Consider the following 17,567-nt stretch of genomic DNA (forward strand, 5'->3'; position numbering starts at 1 on the left):
CTTATGAATATCTGTGGGATATCCATTGGACGTCCAGTGGATATCCCTAAAGTTAATTTCAGATATCTACTTGAGATCCTATGAGTCCAAGTATTTATTGGGTCCTCCTTGTATGATTTCATGATTCAATTCAGCTCTTTAAAAAAATCTCCCTTGAAGAAGTGATGTCGTGGAAGCGAATAAATGGCGGAACAAGTTTTTGTTTGGAAATCACTTGAATGGAAGTTGTCGATACTTGATGAAAATAGACATCAAAACTTGCTAATACAATTTACTATATTTTCATTACATTAGTTTAAGACGCTCATTTAAGAGTATCTTGTGGAATCTAGCTCACACTACGGCTTGTACAAATCGAATTGCTTCATTCATGAGTTTTTTTTAGATTTCCTCAGGTCTTGAGAATCTTGTTTATAGTCAATTGAGGATCTTTAGTGTTCATCCCACACACCTGAATTCATTGCACTTTTGAAGTATATTTAAGTTTGTTGTCTCATCCGCACCAGATCTTTCATCAAGGAATATTTCTGTTCAATCTCTGAATAACGAAGTTAATTAACTGTCTATAATCGCTATTCTACTCGTACACATCCTTCTACAGTCAAGAATTCTTTATTTCAAAACCCATCTGAGCCAGTTTTAAGTCCACCTTTCAAGCTTCCCACTTTGTTTTTGATAAGATAAGATCGAGGTATGAGCCCCTTCTACCGATGACCCGAACAACTTTCTTCAACAAAGGGGATCTCCGGATTATTTAATCAATACCGCATTGCGCAGTCATTCGAGAACTGTTTGATCAAACGTGGCTCTCAAAGAAAATATAGGTAAAATGGAAATGGGCGAAGAAAATAAATTATTAAATAATTGTAAAAAAATATAATAGTGCAATAAGACATCACTAATAAGGACCTTGAAAGTCTTAAATAATAAAATGACGTTGAATTCAAACTTCTGGGAAGGCACTACCAATCATATTTTTCCCTCTATATCTATAAGTGTAAGTCCTCACAACAAACCGGTTTCCGTTCATTTTCAGAGGACATATCCTATCAGCTCTCAAGACGAAACAAGTCGAATAAATGGCCATTTCTAATTCTGGACTAGTACCCACGAACATCGATCCAACAGGTTTATCGATGTTGTGAAAATTGAAGTGATACTTCACTATGGCACCTTTCTGCAATTAGGAAAATTTATATCACGAAAACATTATTCATGTACTTACGTTTCCCAAATCGAGTTTCTTCATATATCCTAAATAATTAGCATTGTTTTTCCTTTCCTCTTCATGGAAATAAATCCAGTTGTGTAACCCTGACACTTGACTGTTCTTAATTTCCGCTAGAAAGACGTGCTCAAAACCACTGGAGCCGATTCTACCTCCACCTCTTGAATACATGTTGAACCAAATCAAGCGCAACAGGTCCTTGAATTCTTTAGGGTCTCGGCCTAGTTTTCCTTGAAATAATAAATTATACGATTTGAGATTCCATGCAGATAAAACAGACCAGTGTCGTTATCCACGTAACTGAGTATTTTTTATGAAAAAAGAATAGACATTATAATATAAATAATATATTATTGAATCGGTAGATGGGTTTTTATTAGCAAGGAGTTTATTTCATACATCTTGAGAGCCTTCACTACTTTTAGTATGAAATCGTTTTCAATAACTTTTACAAACATGATAAACATTCGGGTTGAAAATTATCGATTCTGAAAGAGTATTCTTTTGGAATTGCAATAATTTCGAAACAAATTATTTTGATGGTGTGTATCATAAGTCTATATTAGTCAGTTTTATTAAACAAGCAATATTACATCTTTGGATCCTGAATCTAGTGAAGAAATATATTGAAATTTCATTAGGCAGTGAAACTCAAAAATATTCCAGAAATATATTGCTTGCTGATGATCATTTCATATGAAATGAAATATTTCAGAGTAATAATTCGAAGTGGAATAAAAATCTATATCAGAAATGAAAAACTCCATCACGTCATGTAGGCCCTTTCTGTAATTCCATGAAGTATCTTTCGCGTATTAATAACTATTCTTTCAGTTGGGTATGTGAAAACTCTTGTAACTCAACATCGACCAATGAAGTGTGTCTTCATTTCCTATTGGTGGATTAATTATGCCAGTAAATTCATCTCAGCGTAACTCAAATCATTGAACATTACCTATAAATGAAAATCAATAACTCTGTATACCGTTTACTGTACCTATTTCATATACACTTATTAGCTCAAATACTCACACAAAAATCATGTTTCAAATTCATCACAATTCTGAAAGAGTAAGATCCCAGTGCCATCAGACATAACTTATTTTTTCACATATGCTTGTGGAGCTCGCCTTGTGACACCTGGCTAGGTACTAGGTAACAAATTTATCATAGGTGTCAGACCCTTTCCATAGAACAACACTTTTGTCAGACGATTTGAATCTCCATAATAATTGAATGAACATTACTTATTTTCACATGTCTGATTTTTAAATATGTTATTAAGGTAACTATTACAAAGTTATATTTCATTAGTCAGGCAAATTGTAGTGACCAAACATCCTCTAAACACAAAAATTATTCAGCCAAGAGAATAGCGCGAGAGCACTATACGGAAATAACCAAAGATACATTAATGTAACAAAAGTTTACCGGCACTTGGGCCAACTTGTGTAAAAGTTTGCCAGGATTTCATGCATTTACTGAATGTGACTTCAATCCCGCCTTTTTTAAGAAAGCTAAACAAATACCATTCAATATATTGATGAAACATTAATATCAGCAAGCTTTGATGCAATTAGAAGCATATACAAAAGTTGTTTTCAATAAATTAATTACAGAGTATCTAATATTAACGAAGAATTCAATCCAAAAAAATTTAAAAATGTTGATGCTAGCAGTTTACCACCATTGCTAGCATATGGAACAATTTAAATCAAAAGTAACCTACCATTTAAACTCCTGAACTTTAAAAAAACAGTTTCATTTTCATTGGTTTAATGGTGAAAAATTACCAGGAGACGTTAGTGAATCCCTTCAATAATCAGGTACTGTACTTTGACTTCAAGTCAAATAAAATTGCCCGGAATATATTCATTTGTCCCAATATAAGCAATAGATTAATTTAATAAAATATTAATCGTTGATTACTTTATTGTTGAAGTTCGTCTTATTTGAATAGATGTAAAAGTATTGAATCAAAAGCAGTAAGTACTTTAAAAATATTTAAATATTTCACTATGAGACGCATGGGCTTAGTGCTCGCGCTCATCCTTTCGCTTCAGTTAAAGGGGTGTTTGATTACTACTATTTGTTTGACTACTGAAATATAATATTTTAATGGTTACCTTAATAACATATTTAAAAATCAGACATGTAAAAAAAAGTTAAGTTCATTTATTTTTCGTGGAGTTTTAGAGCTTCTGACAAAAGTGTTGGTCCATTTATTATACTATGACACTTAATTATAAATTGATGGAAAATCATAATGAGAAAAGAGAATTGAAACTTTCTATGTTTTTTACCACTTTATTAGTAACTAACGTTACTGCAGTTTCATCCTATAAGGACATTTTCAATCTTATACATTAAACTAACAATGGTTTATTACATTAGCCTTTATATAGCACCCCTGTAGGTAATAATAGAGGTACTTGGCTTGGCCTGAATTTACAATTTACAATGTGGATGTGCTAATTTGAAGACCGATTTACTTTACTCACCGGTCTTCAAATAAGCACATCCACATTGAATATTGTAAATTCAGGTACTCAATCAAGCCAAGTACTTCTATTATTACCTACAGGGGTGCAAGGCTAATGTAATAAACCATTGTTAGTTTAATGTATAAGTTTGAAAATGTCCTTATAGGATGAAACTGCAGTTACGTTAGTTGCAAATAAAAGAGGTAAAAACCATGGAAAGTTTCAAATCTCTTTTCTACACTTATTATACTATTTTAGAATAATATTTTACAAAACATATATAATAATCAGCCAAATGAAGTTAAGTTTTTATTTGCCTTTCTTACCTGGTACCTGCCAAGGTATCACAAGGCGAACTCCACAAGCACATAGATAATCAAAGAACATGAGACGCTACTGAGAACCTAAGGTTTCATCCATGTGAAAATGAGTTATGTCTGATCGCTCTGGGATCTTGGACTTTATAATAAGTCAACGTAATATTTGAATTGAAGGGGTTATATTTTTAGGAGTTATTAATTTTTGGGAAAGAAAGTTTTTGGCTTTCTACTACTCCATCTTCAGGAGGACTTTCTTTCAGCTTTTGTCTGAAAGTTACTTCTTTGCATGATCTACACATCCATGTATAGAGTTAGTTATTTTCAAATTGATTATTTCCTTCCTTTCTTTGGAAGATTCCCACATCCTTTTTTTGTATCAAGATGGAGTAGTAGAAAGCCAAAAACTTTCTTTCAACGTAATACTTATAACATCGCATGCTAATAATTAAATTTGACAAATGCCACTTTTTATATAATGATAAGGTTCGAAATAGATGTCTTGGTGCAGCACATTCTCATAAAAAATACCTTATTATTTATGACTGAAATAAATAGAAGTATTGACAATTGACACAAACTTGTGACAATGTCAGAACTACTACACTTGGTCTTCAAATCTGATTTGATGAACTTGTTTTCAGAAAAGCCAATCCATTATATGAATCTCAGAATACTTATACGAATGTCGAAATCAATAACCATCCTATTGTTTATTATTTCGTGTGCATTATTTAATAAATGTGTGATCTTGTTTTCAATTGTATAGATACATGTCTTTTTGAAATCAATATTTACCACATATTCCTATCCAAAATATGAGTACAGGTGGTAAAACAAAACAGTCAGTCTTTGCTGAGACTTTGAGATATAACCTTCGTCCTCTCGGCGCACATACCACAGTAGCAGACGAAACGTTTGGTAATAAAAGTTTCATCCGAACACGGTCTACCTGGGAGGATTTTATTTTCTCTAATCGTGACTTCGGCTACGAAAACCTAAGATTATATCTTGAACCATTTAGCATTTGTGTCAATGAGGAAGTGTACGAGTGGCACTTCTCTGGAAACATGCAGGCCAAATCAGAATGTTCAATTGGTCTGCAGTTTTTTATGCCTGACATTTCGTATACGTCTGAGGTGAACATATCAAATGTGATGAAGCAAAGGATGAAGGGTTTTGGTTGTCTTCAAAGCAGGTATTGGTACAAGTCCTCCAATTTATTCTGTTGGTACTGGTACAAGAGCAATTAAATGCAGGTAGCCATATTTTACTTCCTTTGATTCCCTTGTCCTTTCTTTTAAAATCATTCCTATGTTTCTGAATTTCTATTGCCTCCCTAGAATAGCAACTTCAAGTTCTATCGAGGATTTAGGTCTCTTCAAACGCGATAATGTTGATACCTCTCCCAAGTACATGTTTCGCTATTGCTGATTTATCGGTATGCCCCAGCGGGATTTTTTCTGTGTTCAGAGATCTGGGTACTTATACCTCTGTCTGTCATCCCAATGTAGACTGATCCACAGCTGAACGGGATCCGGTAAACCCCCTTAGTTAACTTTAGCTAAACGTCGGTAACATTATTCACGTATGGCAGGAGAGCTTTTTCACTGACATGCTTATTTGAAGTAGCCTTGGTATTCTCTTTTCTGGATCGTATTGCCCGCTCGAAATCGGCTTCGCCGTACCCATTCTCTTTGAAAGCATTTTTCAAATAACTGAGTTCCTCGGGGAGACTCTCAGGTTTACAGATGCGTCGGGCTGTCGCAACTACCTCCCTCTTTTGACGAGACTGGTGGTTGGATTTCTTATTCAGATACCTGTCTCTGTGCTTTAGTTTTCTGTATACTTTATGTCCCAATGTCCTATCTTCACATCTATACATTAGTACATCCAAGTAACAATTGTTCTTTGGAATTGGAATTTTGTGTTGGGAGAGTTCAGACATGAAAAAAATTCGTTTATTTGCTCTTCACCGTGCCGTCATATCACGAACGTGACATCAGTGACACAAAGTACTTCATAAAAATAACTGCGTGAACGCAAGCGAGACGTAAGTGGAACCACCGATGGGTGTGACACCCAAGTCAACTTGCCAAGTTTTTATGTCACTGTTGGTGGGTTGACAAACCAACCGACAACTGCGGTAGCAGAAATTTGGGAAGCTAACCTGAAATGCCTTCGGAAAAAGAATCCACATGTTTCTAGAAATGATTTGAAATTGAGAAAGGCTGATGCAGTCAAGCTGCTGAAAAATAATTCCATGAAAATCAAAAGATGCAATTCCTCGATTTAAGACAAAATGTGAATACCCACGAAAAGTGGTAAAAATAACTGTGTGGACGTAAGCGAGACATAAGTGGAATCTGTTGATGAGACAGATGGAACATTCTAAACATTGATAAAGTCAGACTTTATCTAAATCAATTACCTAATTCACGTTTTATGACATGTGTACATTTTATTCATTTGAAGTCTGTAATGTAAAAGAAATATACCTGTTATTATCTCAAATACTTTTTACAAGTTGAATTTTTGGGTTTTGAGAACGAAAAGAAATTACTTTCCAGAACGTTAGTTTTTTTTTTAAAAAGCAAATATCTATTAAAATTTGTTTGAAGGTGATTGACAATTTTTCATAATGAATTTCATCAGTTCGGACTTCCATTGTCTAATATTATATAAAATTATTTGAAATTCCTGTAATGGTTGTTTCAGGGATTTCAAATCATTTTATGTAATATTAGACAATGGAAATTTTATAGTATAGAGTAACCTTTCGGGACAAACTTTTCAGTTTGCTCTTTGTTACACCTTAGCAAATTATCTATTGATTTAGCTTTGTTTATTTTTGAATTATGCGGAAAAAAAAACAAAAAATATTGAATACTTCACAAAACTATATAATAAAATAACTGATGTATCTCATCAACATTGTTCCATAACCATGAAGTCTTCTGATTATATTATCAAGATTAAAATCCTCCCGAAATGATTTTCTCGATAACTAAATGAAACAATTCCAAAATGTTACTCAAATACAAAGTATATTTAACTAAAATATATTTTGAATAGTCTCTAATTTTTAAGCACTTTTACCTTTTTCACTAAATACTCTTTTCTCTTTTATTTCTAGGTTACAAGAAGTCGGATATTTGTATAAGCTTTATTATTCAAGTATCTCTCTTTCAAATTTTAACGTTTAATCTTCGGAATTTTTCTGGTGATGTCTCATGAGACAAATCTGATATATTTAATGGTCGATGTCTGGGTTTTTTATTGTTTTCAAAGAGGACACTTTTTCTGACGTAATATTTTTAGGAGTAATTACTTGATTTACTATTCACCTGTCTATTGTTCGGTAAATACAGTAAAATGAATATACCGTGTTAGTTATTCCTAGCATTTACGGTTTTTCATTCCTCTGGAAAAAAATTATCAAACAAGTAATGAAAACCCGTATGCACTTCCCCAAAAAACGTTCAGATAAAAGTTTGTGTTAGGTTTTAGAAAATAGCATCGTAATTATTCTATTTTACTAGAGCCTCTTTGGTATTGAAAATCTATATTTGATTACTTCAATTTAACTTTGAAAATGTTTTATTTACTTTGAGATGAACCTTGGTCGTGAAAGGCTTTTTGTACTCAATTCAAGTTGCTACTTTCAGATGTAAACTTTGATGGTTTCAATGATGTATTACACCGAAAAAAATCGTCCACGAAGTATTTAAAAGTCAGTTTACGAAATGTTTCCATATTCCTAACCTACCTTTCTTTATCAAGAAATTCCTTGCATGCTGCATAACAGGGGTAGATAAAATCGTATCGAGCAGATCGTTTTCTTCGGCTTTTTCTTGGGCAGTGTACACTTCATTTTCGTTTGCTTTCAAAATGTAATTGTTGTATAGAAGCATCATTTTCGATATAGATGGTATAGAATAAGCTGCTTGATTAATGGAAAGCAATCTGAAAATGTTGAAGTCGTTACAAGTTTAAATTTTGGCATTACTTTGAGATTTCAGAACGTTTCATGAGACAGCGGCCACTCAGAAGATTGTGTGGATTGTGTAGAAGTCATGAAACTGAAAAGGAAGTTTAAATGACTCGAAGGCTGAATTATATAAAAAATATCAGCTCATACCCAAAAGAAACATTAAACCTAACTCTGAATTCCTTTTCTTCTTTGCGGTGGCAATCACAATCTCTTGAATCCTGGATATTTCACAGTATTACTAAGGATGCTTAAAAGTAAGGAGACAATGTGCTGGACAGGAAATTCTCATCAGATTTTCATATGCGAAGATTGCCAGAAGAACATTCCACAGTGCTTGTTGGCGGATTGTTTGATAGTATATGAGAATTTTTTCTATTCATTTACCTAATATAGTATGATTTCTGGAAAATTATGCACTTTTGAATACAAGGTTTTATATTTTGGTAGTCTTCAAACAAAACTACTCATTTTGTAAACATAACCACTATGTTATCTTCCAATAGTGAGAAATAGCGGTATTTTGAATAATTCATAATAATAAACGTGAATAATACAAAGCAGAAGAAAAATAATTGCATGGTGAAAACACAAATAAAAAACAAGGTAGAAACCTGCGGAGATAAGAAGTTCACGACTCAATTCCATCTAGCCTTACATCCAAAGATGAAAAGGGAAAATTTTAATTAGCGAGTAAATACGTTGTTCACAAAACTTACGGTAATGGTGCTTGGTCAACAGTAGATCTAGATGTTGTCATTCCTTGTAAATTCAATGTAACATGCACGGCAGCGTTGTTGATGTCTTTATTGAGCAACTCTTCGGCAAACTCCCTCAGCTCGTTGTCGGTAACTTCGGTAGGGTTAGTTTCTCCTCCGTTTTGTCTCTCCGCATTGTTCATCGCTCCTTTCACCATGGACCCTGAGGAAATCACACCACCCGCTCTATTATTGTTGTTCTGTCCACGTAACGGCATACTATCACTGCTACGGACTGGCATGGTATTTCTGTTGTGGGATGGAGTATTTGGAACCGAGGGTATACTTGAAATTATTACCCCTCCTGCTGTACCACCCCTTTCGTTATTTATAAAAACTGTGTTGGTATTCATTGGCTTAGTACTAACGACACCTAATAAATCTCGGTTACTGGTGCCTTGTGGGGGTACAGGGGTGTTACGAACCCAATTTGGTCCATTGTTGGGGCGAACCCACATTGGAGCCTTGGTGGTGTTGGTTGGGAAAACGTTCTGTCTGTTGGTATGACGACCAAGCGACGGCCAAGGTGTCGTGGATTTGGAATTCGTTCCAAGGTACGGTTCGATAATGGGTCCATGATTATTCCTTGCATGCCAAGGATTTTGAGATATTTGACCTGTTATATCACCACCTAGTGAAGAGTATTTATGAAAATTTGAAGGATGAACTATGAGGGATGAATTTAGAAATATCTCTGATTTTTATGAGGCTTATGAATAGTACAGCTATTGTCAGAAAACCTGATGAAATTGAAGCGGTGCAACATAAAGATTTTCAAATATGAACACCCATAAGGATCAGAGTTTAGGCATGCATTAAGTACTATTCCACTTTGGTAGCTGAACTAATTGCTATGTAATGTTAAGAATCATGTAAAATTTGTGACGTATTTAAATTTGTTTTCTTTTCAAGGTACTTTGTTTCTAGTTTTTTGTTTCACAAACATTATGCCACATTTCTTAGTTATTGAATAATATTTTTCGTTGTTATTATTGTTAACGACTTTCAAACATCCCTGCAAATTTATAAATCTCTTTTTCTTACAGATGTTTTCAACCACCGGTTTTGACCGTTAATTTCTGCAACTCTTTAACTGGTTGACAATGCATATTATGTGCTTTTGAGGGCGTTTTCAGATGTGGGGAGGACCTGCGTTCGCACTATGGTACGGGTCCTTTTAACATTTCAGTTAATAATGGTGATTCGCAGGTGATTCTTCGCGTTCACATCGTCTAAACGACTATATTTTATTGTTGATATGTTGATATTTACGGGTCCGCTGCTAGGCCGAGGGCACGACAATGGCGACGGCCGAGCAATGGCGAAGTGGCGCGACGGCGGAACGGTGTCGGAACATCTACAGTATATGTAAAGTGACCAGACGTCCCGTTTTGAACGGGACTGTCCCTTTATTCGACCATCTGTCCCTTTATTCGACCATCTGTCCCGTTGTCCCCAAATAATGATCTGGGACGTGAAATAGTTCCGTTTTCTAAAATCATCTCTAAAAAACCGTTGATAGGTATCGGATGTGGAGGCCATATAATATAAGGCATTATACGTATAATGCTATAAAATCTGCTGCAGACGGCCTACTTTCACATTACGAAAGCATTATTGTAAAAATATATTAACTTTTTTATATTTATACGGTTGGAGTTGAAGCTCTGAAGGAATTTTGCGCTGAAGCTGAAATAGAACATCACCAAATGCTCGGCTACAGCAAATCTCGCTAGCTTGCGCTGATGCCTGCTTTGGAGAGAATTTTGAAAATGTACCAGACGTTAAAGATGTCCCAAATCAATAAAAGACTTTTTTGAAGATTCTACATTTGTTTTATGGCTTTGTTTTTTACAAGGTCAGTCAGCAAGTTTTCGCCAAGCTGTTTTGAAGGTTGAAGGTCAAACTGTATCGGCGAATGACGCTGCAAAAGAAATCAATTAACTCATTTAGAATTTGATTAAGAAAGAAACCAATCAGTTTCTTCCATTTACTGTTCGTAACATAAAATCATAAAACTGAAAGAACAGAATTTTATAAAACAAGTCGTGAATATTTGGAAGAATAGACTAACTTTTTTGGAGATGGAAATGGAGATATTTTATTGGGCAGATTTAAGAAAGGTACCTGCATGGGAAGATGTACAAAAAGCATTGGATGTATTGATTGAAAAGGGATATATTGAGAGTACTAAAGATACAGAAGTATTTGACGAATTTTCATTAATTGTAAACTACGTCACTCCACAAAAAATTACACACTGGAATAATATAGAACTTCACACAGAAACTTGTTGGGTGGAAGTATTCAAACACTTTCGCACCAACAATCTGCAACATGAAAATTTTTGTATTTTAATTGAATATATTTTATGTCTACCTGGTACAAATGCTTGAGTAGAGAGAATATTTTCTTTAATGAATAAATTGTGGACGTCTGAAAAAAATCACTTGCAGGTTTCAGTTCTGAAGGCGATGTTGATAACTAATATCAATATGAAAAAACGTGCCAAGAATTTCACTCTTATTTAAAATCATCACCATATTTATTGAAGCAAATTTGTTCCTTCGAAAAATATGAATACGACTAGAAATATAATATTTTGCATATAATTTGTTTACTGTCACATTAACCAGTGTCCAGGTTAAGTGGAAGAAGAAGTTATTTTTATCGCCCTCAGATAAAAATAAACTGAACTTCGCCTTTTAGTTTCCTGTAATAAATTTTTTTGTATTAAACTGTTAATTACCTAATATTGGAAATAATGAAGACGAATTATTATTATTAATATTAAAAGGTGCTTTAATGAGTCCATACAGAATTGAGTATGGTCCATACTGTATGGAACATACATACATATATACATAGGTATGTTATATATGGACGTCCCGTTTTGAGTTGACAAAAAAATGGTCAGTTTAAGTATAGGTGACGCGAGTTTTAGTATAGGTCGAAACGAGAGTATTTTGTCAAAACCTGATCAAGGAAAAAGTAAAAATGTTCACCTCAGCTCGTAATAAAGGGTACAAAATTCGCAAAAATTACTTCTTTCTTCATTTATTGAATGAACACCATCTCTAGGTAATAATAAATACGTTCTCATTAGCAGAATCGGCTTCAATAGTTCTCTTCGACGTAAACTTGTGTTACGATAACGTGACATGTTGCTCAAAAATCTATTCCAGCACGACTGACCGACCGAAGATACTTCTCTTTATCGATACACGTAAGATACACGCAAGATACTTCTCTTCATCGCTGCCCCGCGTTCGCCATCGCTCCGCCGCCGTCGCGATTTTCGTGCTCCCAGCCCTAGGGCATATAGGTGCGGACACGGGTTCACCCTGCATCCTCTAGAGAAGTTAAAAAAGCAAAAAATCTAAATCTTCTGGGCCAGAGTAGGTATCTTTTGATGAATGATTAAGAGGAACATTGTTTTGGAAACTATTGTGAACTATACAATCATAACACTTTTTGATGATCTCGAGAATGTGGAAAAATTGTGTCTATATAGTTAAATGACCAAATTCTCTAGAAGTGGATTTATCGTTTTACATAGGTTAGTGAAGTGGCATATATTGGAGTACCGATCCCCTCTACATTTTCTTTTTGCATATTTCATGTATCAAATTTTATATTATTTGTAAATGCCAATGTTTTTTCATCAATCTAACTCTGTTGCGTTGAGTTTCCTTTATAATTTCATTCATTTATAGTTTGCTTCCATTTTTATTGTTGCCAAATTTCTTGAAAAAGAAAACATAATTTTCCGAAAGCTTGAATAACAAAAAATAGTGTTCCATATTCAGTTCGTATACAGTGTGACACACATAAAATGAAGACACCCCAACGCAAAATTCGAATTTTGATTTTTTTTGAAATTTTCGTATTCAAACCTGATTTTCAATAAATAGTTCCAAATAAGAAGCTACAAAAATTATGAATTAGTCAAAATCAATGAAATAAATATATTGAAATAACTAAAATTGAAAATTGTTATTTTATCGAATTCAATCTCCTTTACTAGCTTGTCTCCAATTTTGAGGAATTTTTCAATTTCCTGTAGAATATGATTGGTTACGAATTTACCTGATGTGAAATAAGTATTCCAGAACTTAGACGAGTGACCATTAATAATAGAAAAAGAATTGAAAAATGTATCAGAATTGAGGGCGGGCCAGTTGAGAGAGATAATATTTGGAACTTGTGATGCACTGTTTGGAACCTTTGGTGTAGTAATGAATATTATTGGAGTTTTGGGAAAAAAACTCCAGTAATATTCAACACTATCCATGATAATAGTTCATCACGATAGCTTCATCAGTTGGACTGTTTTTTACTATTTTTTTTCTTGGGTGTCATCGGCATCGACTGCATTGGTCATTAGCCTCGTGTCCTGGGAAGGTAATATTAATAACTCTCCGAGCCACCTAGGAAGCATCATGGCTATTCACAGTCCGTCAATCATGTAACGTTGTAGAATCATCCCAGCTTCAACTAGATAAATTATTTCGAAAAAAAATATGTTCGAGTTTGAGATCGAACTCAGGACGTTCCGATTGTGAGTGTTGAATTCATTTCTTTGTCATTTAATTTCGACCGATGTCTCTGTACTTTTTAGTAACTAATAATCAAAATTTGAATATACTCATAATTAATATTAGATTTTTCATTCTTATTCTCACATTATAACGAATTCATTATTGTCGTAGCTTCTTACTTGGAACCATTAATTGAAATTCAGTTTTCGGTATGATCAACGGAAAGTAGAATATCGAGAATTTGCCCTTTTCGCGGGAACGCAGTAGGCTGGATTCAAGGCTGTCACTTGGGCTAAATATTGTGAAAAGTGCGGCTCATGAAGGTATATGCCCGTACCATAAATCAAATATCTGGAGGAGCTAGTACTCAGAAACCGGTGTATCGGTGTGATAATACATTCCATCCATAATTCTGAAACTACCGCAATTCAAATTTTTCACATTACAGATATTGTGCGTTTCGGAAGGTACTAAAAAAAGTATTGCAACTTTTTTTTCATAACTTAGTATTAGCTCAGAAATTATTTGAGAATTTGTGAATGTGTGTGTTCGACAACTGACAATATTGGAAAAATCTCTTAGAACGTTTTTTGTTTGCCACAAGAAGACAAACAAAATAATTCATTACATTTTTCCTGTAATTCCGAAACTAGTACAGATATGCAAATGTTTACATTACAAAAAATATTGTGCGTCATAAAGAGCACTACAAAAAATTTTCGACTTCTGATTTCATAACTATAATAGTTCAGAAATTATTCAAGAATTTGTAAGTTCAGATAATATTATATACATTTGGAAATTTTTGAACAGTTTTTTATATTAGCCATACCTAGTTGATAAATTATTTCAAAAACAATAATTCTACTGGACTTTCACATTGGTTCACAATTGATTTCCAATGAAAGTTTAGAAGAAGTTTCTAGTATAAAATTGAAAATATTGTCAACTGGTCTACGTCTGGTTATAGTATCGAGAGTCCCAAGCTCTAAAGTCTTGAACTTCTATGTTGTGCATTCATAATAACAAGCTATCATTCAGCGCCTTTGTATCTATATGTATGACAATTTAGGTCAAATACTGCAAGTGAAATTTGAAGCACTTATTTTCAACTGATTGAGCATTCTATGCGGGGTTTGCTGAAAAGAATACAAAAAATAACATGAGGTCACTCTTAATCCAATATGGTGAACCGCTCAATATGTCTGACTAGTTTGTTTTTGCTCCCCCACAATAAAGGTACCTTTCAAATCATAGGGTTTTCTGAAAAGATAGAAATAAAATACATTAAGTACTTCTATTTACGACTATATTCAGTGAACTACCTCAATCACGTACAATTTTTTGCGCACTAAAAACTTTTTACAATGATCAGTTCCGTACTTCTGATATTGCCTGATACTGAATAATATTTATTCTCAAACACAAAACATCCCCAATTGAATCAATGAAAATCTTAATTTATCCAAAACGTCAGCTTACAAGTAAAAATTTTGCATATTTAAGCTACATAAGCTACAGTATATGTAAGCTACATAACGATCTGGCGGTTTGATATAACTGTGAAGTCTGAAAAACCACCATCAGAAGTTACACACACTTGTCTGGTATCATTTCATTTTTCTCATTCACCTTATTTATCAAATCAGATCATGGAATGACTGAAATATAATCTTTACTATCCTTCAAATAGTTCGGTTCAATCTGGTCAATATGGCATTTCCATTTCATTCCATTATCTAATTTTATTATGTAAGTTCTTCGGCCAAGAATTTCTTTTATATTTCCCGCGCACCATTTTATCTTGGAAAACATGTGATCTTGGGTAACAATAAATTGACGCTAATAAGGGATCAAATTTTGTACAAAGGTTACGACCAAATGAAATTTTTGAAGGAATTTGTTCTGTGGAGATATGAGGTGTATTCCTATAATATAATAAACGCCGGTGTATGATTAAATGTGTATCCAAGTTTGAATCCTCATACACTTTTGTCATAAGTGTTTTTTTTATTTTGACCACACGTTATACTAAGCCCCACTTTCTCGCAAAAATTGTTTAAACTGTTCCGATCAAAAAGTAATATGTACAAATTTCAATTGGCAACCTGAATCTAGAAAATAGGTCTCGAAAACTTGTAATAGTTTAATTTGCTATCCGCCCAAAAAATCGGCATGTATAGCCAAGCTTTTTCTGGCCATATATACGAACGAGCTAAAGAATTCATTTTAACCACTCCCATATCCTTACTATGCAGTTCTCTTAAAAGATTTTACTGAAATTTCTTTGTTATAATAATTCTTCATCACCACATTAAAAATTCACATTCCACCGTAACCTCTCATTTGAAAAAAAATGGTTTCAAATTTCGCGTATGGACATATATTTGGCCAGCCTTGTCTAACATAAAAAATATTTTAGTTGAAATCGGATCCCTAGCTGTTTGCTTTTTTTAAAAAGTCGATTGGTATATTAGATTCTTACAAATAATTGATATGTGGCATATTTTGATTCGTTTTAATATTAAAAATATCATCTTTCTATTCGTATATGCTAGAGGTATTAGAGATAAAAACAAATTCGAAAAATTAAATGGCGTCATTCTGAATTCCAAGATGGTGACCTATGTTATTTTATGCACCCCTTTAATACACAATGAGTTCTAGATGTCAATTATGTAATGTAATAAATTGACGGATTCAAACTAATTTAAAACTTATTTTTCAGATGAATACAAGTTTCTTTTTAGAGATGTTCCTAAATATTGATTAATTTTATCATTTTATTATATAGAAAGAGCTTCTTGAATATTACTGGAGTTTTTTCCCAACACCAAATTGTCATTTTTTTATTTTTACACCTCGACACGTGTTTCGATCACCAAGTGATCATCTTCAAGAGGAAGATAAAACATCTTCCTCTTGAAGATGATCACTTGGTGATCGAAACACGTGCCGAGGTGTAAAAATAAAAAAAATAACGATTTGGTGTTGGGAAAAAACTCCAGTAATATTCATTACTACACCAAAGGTTCCAAACAGTACATCATAAGATCATAAGTAAAAGAGCTTCTTATTTTATTAATCCTTTTTCATTTCATTTTCAAATAAAAATAAAGACCTTCAAAGTCTGAGGTAATTTGACCTTTTCAAGTTACATTCATTTCTAAATTTAGAAAGATCCTTTCAGTAAACATTTAGAAATACCACACAAATGATAATTAACCACGAACCAACAACTCGAACATAACACATAACGCCAAATACTTTTCAATAAATAGGTTGTTTCGCATGTATATTTATCAAAGCCAGGGGTAACACTCACAAGTCCAGTGCTATTGGTCTTCATTTGTTGGTGTTAAGTTAGACACCTACACATTTGTAACACTAAAACATTTCGGAAAAAGAAAAGCACAAAATGAAATTTTCATTGGAGGAGTGGGGGTAATATTTCATTACTTTTTGGCGAACCCCTCAACTACATTGAAAACTTAAGTACGCCACTGCATTAATACTAGTTTTTCATCATGTTATTTATTATTCAATGAGTTGTTAATATGCATGAAAATATACTTACACAGAACATCTCCAAATAAGGCAGATATCATAAATATAACAAAATGAATTAGAAAAGACGATAGATTCATGTCTACTTCGAGATGGCACAAATCAATAAAACAAAAATTGCTAGGTCAGAGTGTTCATGACCCTTAAAACATCGACTGAAACTGAAGTTGTCAAAAATAATCTGGGTCAGTTGACCTGGGGGTCACAGTTTTAATATTAAACGACTTATCAGACAATTCATATAATATTAAAAAATATAACCAAGATCATATGCCTGAGTGGATGTCTAGAAAGAGAAAGTGAAAATGCACTTTCTTATTACATAATTACATGTGACTACTGACATGACAAGTAGGTAGGTGACGTTTTATTGGTACTTGCTGCAAATTTTACATTTTTTTTACCAAAGATTAGCAGACTGAAAAAATATTATTTGTGATTGCTTTGTTGAAATGACGTCTGCAGACAATTTTTCATTACATAAATAAAGAATTTGACTAATTTTTTAAACATGGAGGACCACACAGCGACATCTAGGAATTCGAACATTAAACTCTAGGAAAACATTCGCTATTGCCGTACCTCAGTCATAAAAATTCAAGTATAATGTGTTATATCCACCTATTGAAAATAGTATTTCACAGAAATGTAAAAGGTAACTCAAATCCAAAAGGTACAGTGA

General features: G+C 33.4%; 1 protein-coding gene across 2 annotated transcripts; it reads right to left on the reverse strand.

Annotated features, from left to right (window-relative positions):
- Positions 1 to 861: 861 nt before the first annotated feature.
- Positions 862 to 17,193, reverse strand: LOC111505972 (endoribonuclease Arlr). Of its 2 annotated transcripts, none has more exons than XM_023160889.2 (5): positions 16,896 to 17,193; positions 8,739 to 9,408; positions 7,798 to 7,994; positions 1,226 to 1,458; positions 862 to 1,177 (listed from the first exon to the last, which is right to left on the reverse strand). In XM_023160889.2, exons 1-5 carry the CDS (start codon positions 16,963 to 16,965, stop codon positions 944 to 946), a joined length of 1,404 nt encoding a protein of 467 aa, XP_023016657.1. In that variant the 5' UTR covers positions 16,966 to 17,193; the 3' UTR covers positions 862 to 943. The 2 variants fall into 2 exon arrangements, with proteins under 2 accessions (XP_023016657.1, XP_023016658.1); XM_023160890.2 differs by having other exon boundaries at positions 8,739 to 8,940; positions 16,896 to 17,192.
- Between the last annotated feature and the right edge of the window lie 374 nt (positions 17,194 to 17,567).

The sequence above is a fragment of the Leptinotarsa decemlineata genome, unplaced genomic scaffold (assembly GCF_025532065.1).
Source record: "Leptinotarsa decemlineata unplaced genomic scaffold, Ldec_3_MD MMD2_tig00078422_RagTag_RagTag, whole genome shotgun sequence".
In the NCBI taxonomy this organism is placed as follows: Eukaryota; Metazoa; Arthropoda; class Insecta; order Coleoptera; family Chrysomelidae; genus Leptinotarsa; species Leptinotarsa decemlineata.